The sequence below is a fragment of the Leptodactylus fuscus genome, chromosome 6 (assembly GCF_031893055.1).
Source record: "Leptodactylus fuscus isolate aLepFus1 chromosome 6, aLepFus1.hap2, whole genome shotgun sequence".
Taxonomy (NCBI): domain Eukaryota; kingdom Metazoa; phylum Chordata; class Amphibia; order Anura; family Leptodactylidae; genus Leptodactylus; species Leptodactylus fuscus.
In genome coordinates, this window is record NC_134270.1 from 48,566,762 (window position 1) to 48,586,244 (window position 19,483).

The 19,483-nt window shown below is 43.5% G+C and overlaps 1 protein-coding gene across 5 annotated transcripts in view; it reads right to left on the minus strand.

Moving 5' to 3' along the window:
• Positions 1-19,483, minus strand: part of KAZN (kazrin, periplakin interacting protein) — a 363,709-nt gene that overhangs the window by 119,918 nt on the left and 224,308 nt on the right. For 3 of the 5 annotated variants that reach the window (XM_075279892.1, XM_075279891.1, XM_075279895.1), the window contains exon 3: positions 8,153-8,336. In XM_075279892.1, coding sequence (XP_075135993.1) covers positions 8,153-8,336 — 184 coding nt within the window. Of the gene's footprint in view, positions 1-8,152; positions 8,445-8,676; positions 8,694-19,483 lie in introns of those variants that run through there. The other 2 variants (XM_075279897.1, XM_075279896.1) reach the window with 2 other exon arrangements.

Here is a 19,483-nt window from a genome sequence, read left to right on the forward strand (position 1 = left end):
TGCACATCCAGTTACCTCTGCTTAGTCCGATAGAACCCAAAAAGTTCCAGGTAAAGAACAACATTTCTAAACACTGGTATATATACATAGCTCCTACTCAGATCACACATCAAACAGACCCTATCTACTTGTCGGCCACACAACAAGGTTTGAATATGAAGAATCCCTTCCAAGCGAGTTATTTTTATATTCATGGACCACTCTTCCGTCTCTCTACCAGTTACTGAAGACAGAATCCAATATTTTTCCATCACACACAAAGTTATTAAAAAAGGAAGGGTTGGAGAGAGTTTCTGAACACGGAGGCAGCCAACCTGCCCTTGAGATGCAAGTAATCCCCAACCGAGGACCAGCATGAAGAATATGCAATCATATTGTATTGTTTTCATGTTTATCTCAAAACAGGAACATGTTCCGTGAGTCATAGAAATCATTAATTCTATTCAGCGGGGAAAATAGCATCCATTCTTAATCTGCCAGCCAGGCATTTGGCTTTCCAGTTCTTCACAATGGCAAAGAAAAGATACAAAAATTACATTCAACCATTCTGCAACTCCTGACTTGTCGACGTACGGCAGCCGACTCCAACGATTTATAACGCAGGGAAAAAAAAAAAATGCTGCAGCAATTACAGGCCCAAGATGATGACGGCAATTATATTACCATGTATCCTGTCAGTAAGAGGGACTTGTTTACACCCAGCTGTTTGGTAAAGTTCACATGGCTGAACCACAGACCCAAAAACATACCCAAGGAACACCTAGCAGGTGACATACTTGGTGTGCTCTCAAATACCGCCATCAAACTACCAATGTGCATGAAGGAATTCACTTATGTTACAAAGATAACAACTTAGCAATAAAAGCTGTAAGTTGTGTACATAGCAAGCTGAACTGCCAGCCAAAGAATGACTTACAGACTTATAAGCAATGTGCACAGTTAGAGGGGTGTCCTGAAACACAGGACCAGCCGAACGGGAGCCCACTAGAAGTTCCATGTGAACGGATCAGTGCTCAATTCACTTCTACAGGGCTGTCAAGACACAGATCTCAATCAGTCCCTCCTAAATGGAAGGAGCACTGGCCGTAAAGACTATTGAGTTGGGACCAATTTTGAGTCAGGAGTTACCGTTTCAGACATCAAAAGTAAAACTATTTTTAATCTTATTATGCAATTATTGAAATTTTACAATGAATTAGATACATTTACTTTCATAGGAATGCAATCACTAGCTTTCTAATGGCTAGAGGAGTTTTACTACTCTTGTTTAACCGTGGCAGTCAGCCATTTATGAAGGAGTTAAGAGTTCACAACAGTGCTGCATTCACATGGAACATTTAGGAGAAAATTCAGCCCCGTCGATCAGACATGTACCCTCCCCCCCACCCCAAGCATGGAGAGTAGGTGCCATTACAGCTTTATGGATGTTTGCAGATGACTGTGGAAAATCTAAGATTTTGTGAAATTTACGGACAACATGGGCATAAAAAAAAAAAAAAATCAAATAAAACTTATACTCCCGAACTTTGCACAAGTCAGGCATGTAAAGGAAACATGTATGCATCACCATAATAACGCTGGCCCATAAACCAGCTGGGCACAATAAATTGATTCCCAAAACCCGGGCAATCGGCTGTTCTAGCCTGGGATGGCAGTCATCCATACAGCAGACACTATAGGCCAAATGTAGTATTATAAGGTGGTCACAGAGGTGGCAACCTGATCACAGGCCCTAATACTGCAAAAGGATAAGACACCCACAACAATTGTTATGCACCATATACATATTGGTTTGGAGAGACTAATAATAGTAGCACGCCAGAGAGTTTATTCATCTGCGGACTTACGGTAAGTCAATCATCTAAGCAACAAGCACTATTGTCTTATTGCATAGATGCTAATAAGTCAATAAAGATTGCCGATACCTTGGACACTTCTTCACATTCCCAATATAATGAGTTTTCTAGGCAAATAGAGTCAAGTGTCTTCATCTGCTTCATATGTGACAAAGCACTGTAGAGTCATAATGTATTTGTAGATAAGACTCATTTTGTCTACCAGTAACTGATCTGGGGAAATCCCAAGGGCCTGAAAGCCAATTGGCTAATGTTACTCATGAGGTCAATAAATTACTTTAAGGAAGGAGAAAAAAATCCTTGACTGAAATCATACAATTCTACTCCATGGAGCACCACCAAGCTCAATAAAGCTTCTGATGGGGTCTTCTTATACCACATGAACAAAATATACCTTCTCAAAAAGAAAGGTAGTCGAGTGTCCATGGCTTATATATGGGCTAAGTTGCAGTATCACACACAGAACCTGCTATTTTTGTAGGTCATAAACCTGGGGGCAAAACTCGGGACTGGTCCTATCAGTTTTTCACCCAAGGCTCATTAATTTAATCTATGGGTTAGTGGATGTCGCATATATGTCATCCATGTTCTGTCCATGCCGTCTTCTCACAGGCTCGTACATGAACATCTGCAATGCTTTAGTCCATTCTCTGTTCAATCATAAGAATGGACTAAACATTAAGACATACATGAGGAATGATGGACAGCAATGGGTCCTAAGAGACCTCATTGTCTAGAATGGGATCTGCTGGGTATCCGGTGTCTTCTCTGTCATTTCACCAAAAGAAAAAAGTCATGCTTGAAGACTTTTCCGAGCACGGTTTTAGATTGACTCTGTGCAGATGTAGCCTAAGATATTTTAGTATTATGTGATAACCAGGCCTTGAGGCGTACCATGTATGAGGTTACACTTAAGGGGCTTCATGTATATTAAAAAGGTCCAAATAAGGGGGGAAAAAAAATAGTGATGTATCCAGGCTTCTTCAGAGTTCGGCTAAATGTTTTAGCGGTTTTTTTTTATGCAGATTCTGCTTTGGATTTTTGAGACAAGTCCAGAAGAGGTTTGAGTAGAAGGTGGATGTATAAGGGCTAGTTTACATGGGGGGTGGATTTTGGCACTGAGAGTGACGCGGAGAGCCACGTCACTCTCGGGTCAAAACCCACCTGCCATGACTGTCGACCTGCCCCCTCCAGAGTCGGCTCAAATGAATGGGCCGATTCCGGAGGTTGCTGCCACCAGGAAGACACCGCACCTCGATAATCCACAGAATCCGCCTGAAGAAAGGGCAGCTCACTTTTTTTTCCGCTAGTAGCAATATGCCACTAGCGGAAAAAAGAACGCTAGCGGTCTCCATAGACCACCATTGTGAGGGGGAGGATTATGACATGGATTACACACCATAATCCGCCCCCTCTGTGCCCGTGTGAATGGGCCCTAAGAGTTTCCTATATATGGCCCATTCCTTTTGAAGCCACTTTTAGTTCTAGGTAAAAAAAAACGCAGCAAATATCTGCAATAAAGAAAGCTGTATTGTCGTACCGTAGGGCCTCAGCTGAAGTGAATGGAGCTTAGCTGCACACTCAGATGTGGCGCCATTTTAGGAAGAGTACCATATTCATGTCATACGTTACAACTTTATCAAGAGATGAATCATGGGATTGATCATACAAATGAACTGTCTAAAGGATAAAAAAAAAATAAATAAATAAAATAAGAGACATTGTCATCCATTGTCCTTAAAAGCTTCACTAAAAACCTCCACAAGCTTTGATGGAAAAAAGAAAAAACGGACAGGCACCTCAGCACAATATCCACCGACACAAGTCATCAGTCCCACCAGATTTTCTAGTGTGTAAACCTTCAAAACAGCGGTCGTAAAACTTTATGAACCAGAATATCTGGTAAGGATTTCGCCCTCTCTTTTAATCGTCCAGAAGAACTTTCCTGAGGGCAAAACACAAAAATAGCAAAACAAAAAGTAAATGGGATGACCACAATGTACGACACCCTGCAGCGGCGCTAGGGTTATTACCCTACACCTGCTCAGTACAATCTGGAGGTTTTAATCACAGATAAGGCGGCAATGAAGGGAAGCCATAATGTAATTACCGCATCCAATAATGACTTCATCAATTATGTCACTATCGAACTACACCGCTGGTCAGAGATTTTCCGTCATCCATTGTCCTCACAGCAAAGAGCATATAATTTAAGGTCCTAGTTTTTTTTGGTGCTGTATTTGTTATTTTGCTTTTTTTTTTGTTGTGAGCAGTTCTCAGAGGAAAGCAGGAAGCCTTTTCCAAAAAGTACCGCTCAACTAATATTCATCTATAAAGGCAGCCAAAGACGTGAAATTGAAAGCTTAGGCACAACGCTATAATGCGTGATCAGTGTACAAGCCATGCATTTAGTGCCAAAAACCAGAAAGCCTTTCCCGATCACACACAGTATACTGGCTTACACATGGCCCGGGGTTATAGCTGTGCATGAGCCTGCAGGGTTCACCCATCATCATATGGAATATCACTTGTAAAAATTCCGCAGCAAGTAAGAGAATAACGCAATGTTTAATGGGGTTTCAAATTCCACTAAGGCTACATGAATACGACTATTTTTTGGGCCAGTGTGCTATTGAAATGTGTTGGTTCGTGGAAAGCAAGGACATTACCCGGATTCCATCCCTTCCATTTTCTCATGGAACGGTGCATATAGCCTGACTCCTAGCAAAGAGTCACCCGTGTGCTGTCCGTGCACTGGCCGTGCTTCTGCATCCACTTTCATTTAATGAATAGGAGCCACAGAAGCAGGGCCACAAAATCAGACAGGAATAGGACCCGTTCCATATTTTGCGGCTCAGATGGTTGGCCCACACACGTGACCATGTAATTCATGGTCATGTGTACGGGCCCATAGAAATTAATGGGTCAGTGTGCTATTTGGGAAAAACCCAGATAGCACACTGACCATTCATACGGTCGTGTACAAGGGGGCTTATTTCAACAATTGGTGGTGGTCTCAGGAACTGTATCAAAAGATACTAGCCTAAAAATTTCAGCAGCTTGGATGGGATGCATCAAAAACAGTAAAGTGGCCTGGTCGTGCATGGCAACCAATCAGATTCCAACTTATTTGTCAAATGCCCATATACCCATCTGAGAATATGGAATGGAATTGCCTTTTAACCCCAAAGGCTCAATATTTGTGACCCCCACAGTCGACCCCTGCATAGCACCCAACTGACAAATGTACTGTCCTACTGAATCTTCATAGGACAAGGATATACATGAAGAAATAGACAAAGAAGAATAGCGTAATGTACACAAATGATAAGGTCTCCATCGTATTTCATTACAACATTACCGTTCCCAGATGTGCAACATTAACAGCAGCAAAAAATAAAATATAATTTATTAGAATTTTAACATCAACCTTCCATTTCCTTTACTTAAGGGGGGAAAAAAAATAGTCACATAACGCGACACAACGGGAGACGTGAGGGGACGACATAATTAAAACACAACTGTGTCAAATATACACTATAGTGAGATAAAAGTAAATGACATCATCAGGAAAATCACATCAAGAAGGGAAAATGCACCAGATGACATTTAATACAGACGTATGCTGAGATACCTACAGGCTTTATCCTGGGGCTTGTAAGATTATTAATTAGAATTACGACAAAGATGAGCGGTTATTAAATCACTGAGCAAATCCGAGGCCTGTGAATGAAACGCAGGGACTAAATCATTGCACGAAGCGCCTGACTGCAACATTTGATGTAATAAAATAGAAAAGGACATGAGATTTATATATAAAGATATTGTGGAGGGGAAGTGCAGACGGATTTACGTAAACCACCACCTACAGATTACTATAGGCCCGTACTTTTCCGCTCTGTGCCTCGAGGTCCTAATGGAATAGGAAATAATGGAAATGGTTCTACAGGAGAATTTGGTTCTTCTCCAAATACAATGGCACATGTGCCTATTGGTTTCTGATATGTATTCTTGTTGTGTGTCATAAGGTCCATGAACCATAGGATCCTATGGTGATCTAGGTCCGGTTTAGTAGAGGAGGTCTGGCCATTGTGACTGTATCATGAACACAGAAATGCAGCCCTCTAGAAGAAGCCTTTTACGCACAATTTAGGGAGGGCCCGACATGTCTATCTAGTGAAAGTATAGTCTCAATAAAATACATATTTAACTTCTTTGTTCCTCTTACCCCTCCCAGAAATTTATGAATATGTTGAGAAGTGGGTGTTACCAGTTGGGGGTGCGTCATGGCACAGTCCGACACCATCCAATCGGTGTGGCAAGTGTCAAAAATGTAGGACGCACCCTACAGTCATATGTTTCCATGAGAAAGGTTTAGATTTGTATTGGTGGGTGAAAAAGTCCCGAGTGCTTGTTTTTTTTCTTCTCTTTGACGCTTTCAGTTTAAAAACAATGGACACCTTTAGACTCAATGGGGTCCATCAGACTCCATATGTAACCACTATTTAGCAGTCCTGATGGACCAGAACAACGGACATCCGATGTTTATATGTACCTAACGTAACAGAGTCATAGACACAGCAAATAAACTCATTGGGCTAGGTTCATTACATTTTACTATACTGACTATGGATACATTAAAAGACTGATGTATTTTCCCATCTAGAAAAAAAGGATACACACGGACACACGTTCTAGCATAAACCGTATGGTAAAACATGATGCGTGCCGAGACTCAAGTGAAGTACCACTTTTGGCTCTGGAGGACCATGAAATGTGGAATCCAAGAATCAATGGAGGCTGCGCAATGCTTAATTTTACTTTACACTGTGGACACTGGGCACACACAGCAAAGGCCGTGAGCAACAGCACCCCATGAACATCCAGTTCCCAAATCACCACCAGTTTATAAAGCAGGTGCCCACACCAGACAATGGCTTTACTGCCAATTTCCAATGTCTCCTTACTGAAGCGGCTCAGAGTACTTGAATGCAACACGTGAAATAATAGAACACACCAGCGATATATATATCACAAAATAACAAAATAAACTGCGTTCTATATTCTAGCCCATGATGTTATGATACACTTAGTTGTTTTATTATACTTTTAGTATATTGTCTAAATTATAGTATGATCTATTGTCACAAAAGAAAGCTACATCCTTGTTATACGCAAAGAAGAGAAGTTACAAACAATTTCAGATTTTCTAACTTCTGGAGATTGTACGACATTTTTCAACTTCAATAGCATCCATGCTGTCCGTCAACTGAATAATATAGTCACAAGCCATTCAGATATCGCCATAGACAGTGAATGGCTGTCCTCGCTAGACACAAGCTCTACACTGTGACTGTCACCAGGATCCGTCTCCTGTGACTTCATACAAACACCAGGGTGACCGCCTGCAACGGTCAGACTGAGGTTTACAAATGCCACATCCAGCAAGCCTTGTGTACCTTGTAAGAATGGCCAGCTGGGGGAGGGGCAGACGGCCAGTGCTAGGGCTGAGCTCACACTTGTGGTATAATTGCAGTTTGTGATGACAGGCTATAATAATTACAGCCTCCTTCATGCGCTCTCTCTCCATGTCGCTGCCTAGCGCAATAACACAGCGCCACAAAGCAAGGGCTAATAGATACATCCTCTGCAGCCGCCGCCAGACAGGTGGACCTCGGATGAGTTGCTACTTCTAGCAATATAGATTTTACATGATATCAATATTTCTAAATTTTGGCGACCACGTTCTGCGATTGCTATATAGTTGAATATACCGTGGCGTGGTTATGGCGCTGACTGGCGTTATTTATGCTCACGGATAACAGGGCTACACCTGCCGTAAGTCGTGCGGCGTATCCCTGGGTTGAACTTGATGGACAGATGTCTTGTTTCGAGAAACGTGGACTGCAAAAGCGACATCTTACCTCTACAGATCCAATTGTAAAGTAGCCGATAAATTGACAAATATTAAAGGATTATACATAAAAATCCCTGATTCAATGCAATGTATTTTTCTTAATTTAATATTACAATTTGCCGCCACATGGTCCTGCTATAGATATCGGAATCTGGCAGGAAAGGGTTAAGCATATCACAATAACTTTATAAGGATACATTGTCTGCACAGACACATGCACAGTGTAACTACATGAAAGTAGCAGAGCCGCACACCCATGTGGCTAGTAATTAGCAGAGAAAGTTATCAGCATAGGGGAGACTATAGCACTGCAGCATGCTCCTCCAGGGGGCTGCAGCCTGCTCCCCCCCACCCTCTATCCATCCAGCAGGGTCCTTACCTTGTGTGTTGTGCTGGTTGTTCTCCATGACACAGGGGTCTGCACTGTTCAGCTCAGCCAGTCTCCTGTTGGTGGCTGTCAGCTCAGATCTCAGGTTAGTCACCTCCTGGCTTGCAGATTGTATGGCCCCATCTATTCTGAGGGCCAGCTGCTTGTTATCCTCCATCATTTGCAGGATGTTGGCCTGGGGAGAGAGGAGACAGAGAGCAGCATGGTGGGTACAGAGCACACACACCGGGAGCTGTGCAAGGCAACGAGTCCAGTGAAGGAATGAGCAGCACTGCAGGAGACACAGCACCTCCTCTCCAAAGGACACCGCGCACATGACACGCTCTCTTTAAATGGAATCTACCACTACTACATGGGGGAGTCCGCTCTGCGCTGTCCTAAACACTGCTGCCCTAAACCGCTTCAGGTCGCTTTTTTTAATGACAGTAAATGATTTAAATTCTCTTATACAAATATGTTATATTATCTACCTTGTGTTCATTGTAAATACAGGTCCTCGTATAACATACACTTACTCGTTTCCCCCTCCGCAGCGGTAATGTTAGCGGCTTCCCCTCTTCCCCTTGTAAATCACGGCTACAAACTCCTGCGCGCAGTTTCTTGGCTCCCTTTCCCGGGTTCATTATTTATTCAATGCTGAGTCCCCAAGACAAACCATTCCCAGGCTGGGGCGGGGGGCGCAGAGGAGACACAAGGACCTGAGGAGAGTCAGTGCGCGGGTCCTTCCTGCCGCTCCACACTCTGTGCTAATGTCGCAGGGACAGGGCTTGGCGCTGAGGACAGGAGATCAGTTATGACTGCCACTTTTATATCTCTAGGACCACAGGACATGGTGCTAGAGGAAGATGGAATACTACATATATATGTCCTAGGGCTAAGTGCTGCAAATGTTAGGGTTTGCCCAGAGGTGATGTGAGAAGGGCACCAGTCGTGTGGGCACTCTCCCATGGCAGGGTTAATGGGGTGCACCATGGCTGGCACTATTTGGGGGTTACTGAAAAGCTGCAAATATTAATGCAGGGTTGTGGGGGCACTCTGACTAGAAATGTTTATGGCGGCACTATTTAGGAGACATTCTACCAGGCACTATTAATGTAGACACTCTTAATGGGGCACGTTCTGACAGGGGCACATGATGATAGCGCTCTCTGGTTGGCATTGTTAATGGGGGCCCTCTGCCTGGCACTGTTAATGGGCGCACTCAGTCTGGCACTGTTAATGGGGGCACTCTGCCTAGCACTGTTAACGGGCACACTCTGCCTGGCACTGTTAATAGGGGATTTCCACCTGGCTCTGTTAATGGGGGCACTCTGCCTGGCTCTGTTAATGGAGACACTCTGCCTGGCTTTGTTAATGGAGGCACTCTGCCTAGCACTGTTAACGGGCGCACTCTGCCTGGCACTATTAATAGGGGCACTCTACCTGGCTCTGTTAATGGGCGCACTCTGCCTGGCACTGTTAATGGGCGCACTCGGTCTGGCACTGTTAATGGGGGCACTCTGCCTGACACTGTTAATAGGGGATTTCTACCTGGCTCTGTTAATGGGGGCACTCTGCCTGGCTCTGTTAATGGGGGCACTCTGCCTGGCACTGTTAACGGGGGCACTCTGTCTGGCACTGTTAACGGGCACACTCTGCCTGACTCTGTTAATAGGGGATTTCTACCTGGCTCTGTTAATGGGGGCACTCTGCCTGGCTCTGTTAATGGGGGATTTCTATCTGTCTCTGTTAATGGGCACACTCTGCCTAGCACTGTTAATAGGGGATTTCTATCTGGCTCTGTTAATGGCGGCACTCTGCCTGGCATTGTTAATAGGGGCACTCTGCCTGGTTCTGTTAATAGGGGCACTTTGCCTGGCTCTGTTAATGGGGGCACTTTGCCTGGCTCTGTTAATGGGGGCACTCTTCCTGGCACTGTTAATAGGGGCACTCTGCCTGGCATTGTTAATAGGGGCACTCTACCTAGCTGTGATAATGGGGGCACTCTGCCTGGGTCTGTTAAAGGGGGCACTCTGCCTGGCACTGTTTAGAAGACATTCTGATTGGCATTATTAATGGGGGTGCTGTCTGAAAAGAGCTGCTGACTATAGCACTCCCTGGCTGGCACGGTTAATGGGGGCCCTCTGTTAGTTCAGGTTACTAGAGCCATAGTCAGGCTGGGAATTGCAGCTGCAATATAGATGCTAAATGTGCCGCATTATGGCTTTCTGAGTGAGGCCTTAGGCAAGAATCCACAGGGCATTTTCCAATCCATAGGGGATATAACCACTCCCCGTTCCCTGGGTGGGTCACAATGGTGCTATTGTGTGGGGCAATACATATTTTGGATTGGGGACCAGGAGGTTCAAGATACACCCCCGGTAATATCTCAGATGTTTCATCACAACCTGTCTATTTTAGGCACGCTGCAGCCTCTGTTCAGCGTATTATTGCCATTTTTCTCCTGTTCGGATGTCTTCCCCATGGCTCTCTATGAGGAAACTATAGCCATAATGAAAACGGCTTCTTCAAAAAACAAGCAATTCTACGAAAATTTCCTAGGACAATTTGTATTGTGTGACACCTCAATACAGCCCCTGTGCATGCACCATTATGTTACCTATATAGTATGTCCATGCCAAAAGACATCCATTGTTTAAGCAAATGAAGCCTGACCACCAATATGTTTCCAGTTGCTTGTGGTGTGTATAGAAAAAACAGATGGATGACTTATCCAGTGGTCACAGTCTGGGCCATATCCAAGACGTCTTAGTGGGGATACAAGTCTCTAGCAATAAGCAGCAGGTGAGAAAGCACCTGAGCACCTATTACCTGCCAGCAATTCTATTCAGCCGAATGGGTGACGCCAAGCTATTCACCTCTACAGGGGTTATCATCCACCTTTCTCAGAGTAAGTGTCATACATACCTGATGTGATGTAAAAGCAAGGAAGGTTGGCCAGGGATTATAGGAAAGCTGTATACCTGAGACTTCTATATAAAGCGCAGGGCAATACTTGTTATTTCTCAGACTCTGCCACTCAGATACAATTATTTTTCTGGCACAGTCTCCATCTCTGTTTTACAGTTTCAGAGTCATCCTCTCACATCTTACGTGCATAGATGATAATTTAATGCTCACACCCATGTTGATCACATCCATCTGTAACACGTCTGGAGATCTCTCCTGCTGACTTTCACATAGAATTCCCGCATGCATTCATCTACACAACAATTTTCTGCATGTGCGAACACTGGATGTTGTAAAACGGAAAGACATCATGCCGAAATTAAAAGCTGCTACAAGAATGTGTATACGTGCTATGGAGTCTTCCCTGGCCAATTTCATCATAACAATGACCCCTACAAGGGTTAGGTCCTGTAGGGTTGTATACAGATGTAGCAGAGCTGTGTTGGTCTCACACTAATATTATAGTTTGTTAGGTGTTGACTTACATAGTACTTCTGGGAAAGCTGTGCCATGTGTTTACCCAGCAAAGCTATTGCTGGCATATCCATATGGCCTTGTTCACATCTGCATTGGTATTCCGTCCAGGGGAGTCCACATGGGGACCCTAGCACTGAATACCAAACGCAACTGCAAGTGTGTGCCAGTAAAAGCACACGGACCCTATAGACTATAATGGGGTCTGTGTGCTTGCCGCCAGATCTCTACAGGGATCATGCAGACAGAAAAGTAGTTCACAATCTACTTTCCTGTCCGCATGATTCGTGCGCGGCAAGCACACAGACCCCATTATAGTCTATGGGGTCTGTGTGCTTTAACTGCACAGCAATTGCAGTTGCGTTCAGTTTTCCGTTCAGGGGTCCCCATGCGGACTCCCCCAGACTGAATACCAACGCAGATGTGAACAAGGGGTAAGAAGTGACTACATTAAAGTAGCCATGGCTGCTGCATTAAAAAAAACAAACAAAGGGGTCAGTATACTTTATCTAACACTACAGCTACTTGTGGTATATCATACATAGCACAGAAATGAATCATACCCAGGCGGAGGTCTGCCTAATCAGACCCCCCCTCCCCCCAATGTATACAGGTGCCAAAACTTACTACTTGCCTACAAAAATGCTCTGTACACCAAATCATTCAATACAAAAGTACAGCATAAAAATGATATGTACATACCCAATAATTATATATTAGGAGCCTCTCATTTTTATTTTTTTTTTAATCCTATATAGTGCAAACAATTCATGTGAGGGAAGAATTACCAATCCATATCATAGAAATAAATAGATATCAAAAGTGGGTAGAATAAACTAGAATTAGGTTAATGTGCAAAAAGTGGAGCAGACCCACAATAAGCAGGCGTAATCTGGTGTATCTTCAGACTCTCTAGTCTATTTTATATTACCCTTGACCCATAATTTTATGGCAAAATTTTGGTGCAATTTGAGTGCATTCTTTCACAATTAAGCCACACCCCTTCTGAGAAGCCACGCCCTCATGTCTAGTAAGTGGAAACTATTTTAGCTCAAATTAGATGCATCGAAATGTGAGTAAGAAGGGCCACATTTGTGCCAGAGTCTATTTATAACTACAATAGTAATCCTGGGTCATTGTAACTAAGGCTGGGTTCACATCTAAGCTGGAGTGTCCATCGCAGAAACAGCTGAAAATCAGTTTAAAAACGGCGGACAAACAGGGGACCTCATTATAGTCAATACAGTCCGCCGGTGTCCATGTGCAACCGTGGTTTTAGCGGTCCAGCTCTCCGTCATTCAGGTCCGCCAGGGGACCCCCACACTAGTGTGATCCTAGCATAAGCGTGATGATGGATTTTTCGCAGAAATACAAGAACGACTATGATATTTGTACTGTAAATCTGTATCTTTATAGCTGGGGTTTCTCATTTAAAACAACAGGATGCCAATTTTATCCAGATTGTGTCATGTAATACACTTCAGATCCCACATTAAAAACAAAAAACACCATGTGAACATGCCCTATTGTAAACCTAAACTGGAGGCTGCTCTGCCTTGTGCAAGTTTTTTTATTTTATTTTGCCAAACCAGTACCAGATCCAACTTGCAAAAATGGCGTACAGTTTCCATTACACCTATCATTCCTGTTGGTTTCATTCCCTGCTTTGGACTGCAGTATCTTCCCCCAACATGATGCACGGACAATACAGCCCCAAAGACTGAAACGACACATTCAACTCTGCTTCATTTGTAATAATAGGGCTTACCTAGATACTCTTTCCCATTCACTAAGTGGGTGTCTATTGGCTGCATTCAGCATTCATAGATTTTTTTTTGTCCTGTTGCCTGGGGTAACCCTTTAAGACACTGGTGGAATGCAGGAGATGATCCGGCCACCGCCCGCACCACCTCACATCTTCTTCCCCCAGTAGATACTACAAACCATTGCTTGCAATATAAAGCATGAAGATGCAATCTTTAGTAAAGTCAACTTGAAAAAAATGCATGTGCATAGTTTTTATATTCTAAAGTTATACAAAGTAAATACTGCTGTTCTATGTTATGAAATGCTTAGATTTTTGTCATATCTATATATTGACACTTAGCTGTTTATTACCTATAGGCCTTTTCATTATGTTTTTGCTGCATTTGGCTCAATTTTTTCCTTCCTCTATAAAGTCTAGAGGGAAAACACTCGCTATTCTGCAGCTAAAATTAAAATGCTGTCTTTCTCCGCAGCTTTTTTTCCCCACAATATGTGGATGAGACTGTACAAAATCACCTTCATTTTTCTGGTGCTGTAAAATGCACAGGCAGTTCTATATACTATATACTGCTGGAAAGCAGACAGTGCACTGATTTCAGCGCACTGTCGGCTTTCCCGATCTGTACCCCGGGTAAAGAGCTATCGGTCCCGGTACCGTAGCTCTTTACAGTCAGACTGTCAGGAATGTCCTTCTCCACTGAAGCGCCTATCGCGCTGTACTGTGTGAGTGGGGAGGAACGCCCCCTCCCCTCCTAATAATACTCGTCTATGGACAAGTACTGTGAGCAGAGGGAGGGGCGTTCCTCCCCTCTCACACTGTACAGCGCTATAGGCACTTCTGTGGAGAAGGATGTTCCTGACAGACTGTCAGGAACGCCTTTCTGACTGTAAAGAGCTATGGTACCAGCACCGATAGCTCTTTACCCGGGGCACAGATCGGGAAAGCCAACAGTGTGCTGAATTCAGTGTACTGTCGGCTTTCCAGCAGTATATAGAACTGCCTGTGCCCCAAACCCATGAAAGGTCCTCTTTAACCATAGTCTAGTAAAGTTCAGTGCCATAAGGGCATGTTCACACGCAGTTTTTTGGCAACAGATTGTGATACGGAATCCGCCTCAAAATCCGCCTGCCAAAATGTCTCCCATTCACTTCAATGGGAGCCGCTTGCTTTTTTTTTTTTTCCCACTAGCTAATAGCAGAAAAAAGAAGCAACATGACCTATCTTGCCGCAGATTCCGCGGCGTCTGTGGCTCAAAACACGCTCTTGTTTAGGCCTATTCATTCGGGCCTAATCAGGAGTGGTAACCGCGTCGGAATGTTCACATGGCGGAAAAGGTTTCCACAACCTTTTCCTCCGTGTGAACATGCCCTCATAGTTCCCATAGAATTTTTCACCTAACTTTCCTAGACTTCTGAAAGGCACGTCCCTCTATATTCATACCATAATACATCCAATGTTGCTGCTATATACAGTAGTTACTATTTGAAGAAGCTTATTTTAGAATTAAGACCAAGACACAAACCAGGTTTGGCGAGGAGCTTAAAGGAACGGTCCCACAAGAACCTTTTTTACTTTTAGAATTGCACAGGGACTGTCACCTGTTTCTGAGACCACCACTCATCACCCTGCAGAGAGATTGGGCAGCTTCAGGCTACAGTAATGAATGAGGGCGTTTGGTCTTTTTGGTCTCAGCCCTCTTTAAAACTGAAAAAGAGATTGTAATGGGCCAGTCCTTTTATGAGTGCCTGTGTTATGGAATATTGTTTCTGTTCCACCACGCTCACATCAAGATATATATGTATATATGTACCAGAAATCATACTTCTAACCAGAAATGACACCCACTCTGATTCTGTAAATGAAGGGGAACAGCACACATGTCATTGCACTTCTGCTCTGCTCATAGAGAGTACTGCAAAGCTTTTTATGTGTTAGGGGTCATTGAGACTGCAGACATAGGGGCCTGGGTAGAATTACTCCTGAATAGGAAAATTGTCTAGGGCTGAGGCCACACTTTGCAGAAAGTGCTGCAGAATATGTTGGCAGTATACAAGTAAGAGAAATCAATAAATTGAGGAAAAGAGAGACGTGTAAGGGGCTGTTCACACACAGGAATTAGGCGCTGATTTGGGGGCAGATGCTATCTCTCAATCAGCAACAGGTTCCGGCCCAGATTCTGCCTCCCATTGAAATCACAGCAAGATGATAAAAAAATAAGTGTCCTGCTCAATCTTGCCATGGATTGTGGCAGATTCAGCAGCAGAGACCATGATTCGAGACTCCCCTTTATCTGGACCTAATCGGAAGTGGACTGAATGGCAAGGACCTGAATCAGTATCCCATCGCAGGTAGGCGGGGGCTGGAAAACGATGGCGGAAAATAAAGAAAAATTCTTCTTCAGTTTGAATGACCCCTAAATCCGCATTCACGTGCTGTTAGACATGGCCAAACATATATCACTAATAGTGGCCAACCATGTCAGGACATGTAAATCTACTTTTTATCCCATCAAAATGTTTTACCCAAGACATACCGTAATAAGATTATTCTTACTAAGGTAAGGTTTATAATAAGGTTTATTCTTACAATTGTCTCGTAGAGATGGATGAGGCTTTGTGTAAAGTCTCCATATACCCTCGTGCTGTTCTTCTTCAGCACAGCAGGCGGAAGTTGTTGGCATGGTGCCACACTTCCTGCACATACATCTTGACCATGAAGTTCCTTGTAAGAACCTAATGCACTTCTCCAGCCTCCATGTGAGTACTGCCGTGGGCTTCTCATAGTCTCAGATCTTTACTACCATCATAGTTGTTACCTATTAAAGGGGTCTTCCATTTGTAAGTAACTAACGTATAGCCACTATATAAATGGTTTACATCTGTCTAATATATGTTGCATTTCAGTTTCTCACCATTTCTTCTGTATTAATTTTCTGTCAGTTATGCTAGAATGGTGCTTAAGACCACCTTCACACCACGAGTATTTGGTCAGTGTTTTGCAGCAGTATTTGTAAGCCAAACCAGAAGTGGGACCTCCAGAGAAAATCTATAACGGAAAAATGTATACCTCTTCCATGTTCAGAAACCATCTTCTGCTTTTGGCTTACAATTTTTTTAAGGGATTCTATCAATAAAATCACATTTTTTCTCGATTACACGTAGGAATAGCCTTAAGAAAAGCTATTCTTCTACCTTTAGATGTCTTCTCCATGCCGTCGTTCAGTAGATATCCTGCTTTTCTTCGGTATGCAAATGAGTTCTCTCGCAGCACTGGGGGCGGTCCCCAGCGCCCAAACAGCACTGGGGGCATCCCCAATGCCGCAAGAGAAATCTCCAGTGCCGCCTCCATTTTTCTTGTAGCCGCGGACATACACAGTCTGCTGTGCCCGAGGCCTAGCAGATTGAAACCCAGGACGGAAGAAGACACAGGGAGAGGCCGTTCCAGAAGACGATAGAGGCGGTGCTGGAGATTTCTCTCGCAGCATTGGGGACGCCCTCAGTGCTGTTTCAGCGCTGGATAATCATTGAACTCATTTGCATACAGACAAAAATCAGGATTTCTATCGAACGGCGGTGCGGAGAAGACATCGAAAGATAGGAGACGCATAGGCCTTTCTTAAGGCTATTCCTACATGCAATCGAGAAAAAAATGTGATTTTAATGATAGAATCCCTTTTTGCAAAATACTGACTAAATACAGTGAAAGTATTCTTACTAGGGCCACGTTCACATCTGCATCAGAGTCTCCTTTGCCTGAACTTGGTGGTTTTATGAACACTTCACTGACCCCATTATAGTCAATCTGTGTCTAACCGCTATTACAACAGCCTACCTCTCCTTTGTTCTGCTTCTTCAACAGAGAAAAGGCCATATATGCTAGTGTGAACCTAGCCTAAGCTAAATGCACCAGAATTATGAAACAATATATACACAAAAAAATACGTTTTTGCTATGACTGGCAGGGAGCGTGGCTTAAAATGTGACACATACAATGAATATGTATACTAAACAGGAAAAGGGGGGATGCTGCTGCCTACTCATATGACATCATCACTGCTGCTTATCACTGGCCAGTGATTGGCTGCCATCATCACCTGCTGTAGACATGATGTCATTGCTGCAGACAAGTAAATAAAGACCAGCAGAGAGAACCAGAATGGGGAATTTACCTGGTATGCAATTTTTTTTCTTTTATGGCATTATCACCTAGGTCAGATTTTGTCCAATATCGACCCACTTCTTTCATTCTCTACAATAAGAAGACCCCTTTACCATATGTATAGCATTGGTGATTTTGCACTGCTCAGATACGCTGTCGACCAATTTATGCATTTGCAGCTTGACTGGTTTGTCTGACATATACGCCATGAGCAGGGGGGAATGTTAATGGCTTGTTTTGCCTGAATGTTGCATATGGCAGGATAACTCCAGCTGTTGTTGACCATCATCCTACACGATACACGATATTTATTCGCTAACAGCTGGATTACAGAAGATTTCTTTTCCCTGATCTATACCAGGGAGCACAGCAGTGGATACAAATGAATGCGGGAAAATCGACAAAGGTTATTCTACTTACTTAGTCTGCCGCACATTCTAGCCAACAGTAGACTGACAAGATTGGCTAATTGATCTGTCATTGATATATTATCTGCTAATAGTGTGTGGCATACCATACACAGATTATCACTCACATCAGTTTTCAGATCTGTTAGTCAGGGTGGAAACACACTACAAAGAGTCTCTCTTTCTGGAAGTCATTACATGCAAATCCCTATGTGCAATACCTCATTTCCCCTGTAGTAGTGCTACAGTCAAGTTGAACACTTACTGTCAAGTTTCCTTACAGATTACCACTGGAACATGGGAAGAATATGCAAATCTGACTTCCATGATGTAATTAGGATGCCAGTGCCTCAAGTATGCACACCAATAGAGGGCGCTGACTGAGAATGTGCAAGTCTATCTTCCATGATGTAATTAGGAAGACAGAATCTCAGTCAAACAAACCTATAGAGGGCGCTCCCTTTAACATCATGCCGACCTTCTCAGAGGCCTTTGTTTGCAATGATGTTGGGATTATACCAGATACAGTCTCTCAGCCAAGGACAGCTGTTTCGATGTATTTGCATCTCATCAGCTTGGCGCAGAGAGGACTGATCGGCATGATGTTAAAGGGAGCGCCCTCTATAGGTTTGCTTGACTGAAACTCTGTCTTCCTAATTGCATCATGGAAGATAGACTTGCACATTCTCAGTCAGCGCCCTCTATTGGTGTGCATACTTGAGGCACTGGCATCCTAATTACATCATGGAAGTCAGATTTGCATATTCTTCCCATGTTCCTTTGCACACTGGAACGCTCATGGCTTAATAAGACTCCACACACCTAAATGGTGGTTCTCTCCTTATGGAGTGACAATATCCCCTCAGATTACTACTGATCACTGCAGGTCCTGGCAGCAGGACCATATTTGATCTGCTTAAAAAAAAATAATTTTCCAAAACAGACAATTATTTAGACTGTTGCTAACTAGACAATCACTATAAAATACCATATATTCGGTCAATCCACTACATAACCTGGGACACATTGATATCCTGCCCAATAGCTCACTGGGCACCCAATAAAAAACTGGTTGGCTGGGTAAGATGTTAACCACAAAGGACGCGCTGAATTTGCTAAATATAGGGTTATCCTTAGAATGAACCGGCTGCCCAGGAATAACAATGTGACCTTGACAGATTTGTTGGGTCAACTGGTCTTACCAGTAATTAGGCTGCTATGTCCTAACCAGGCAGTGAGTTATGACACATACAGTGGAGCAGAATGTCCCCATAAGTCACCGGTCATCCACATAGGGTGAGTAATGTGCGGTGACCTGTTCAAGGGTCACAGGCTATTTAGACTGGTGGTCAGTGTGGAATCCAGGCTGACAGATGTCTGGGGCAGCTATCTTAGCCTGAATGCACAGTCTATATGGTATCCTACGAGCATTGTGCCAGTTTGCAGTATAAATAGATGTAAATATTTGCATCCGAATTATTAATTTATGCAGTGCCAACATATTTGCAGCCAGGAGATAAATTACAGCAACTCATTTATTTTAATTGACTTTGCTTTATAGCTTCA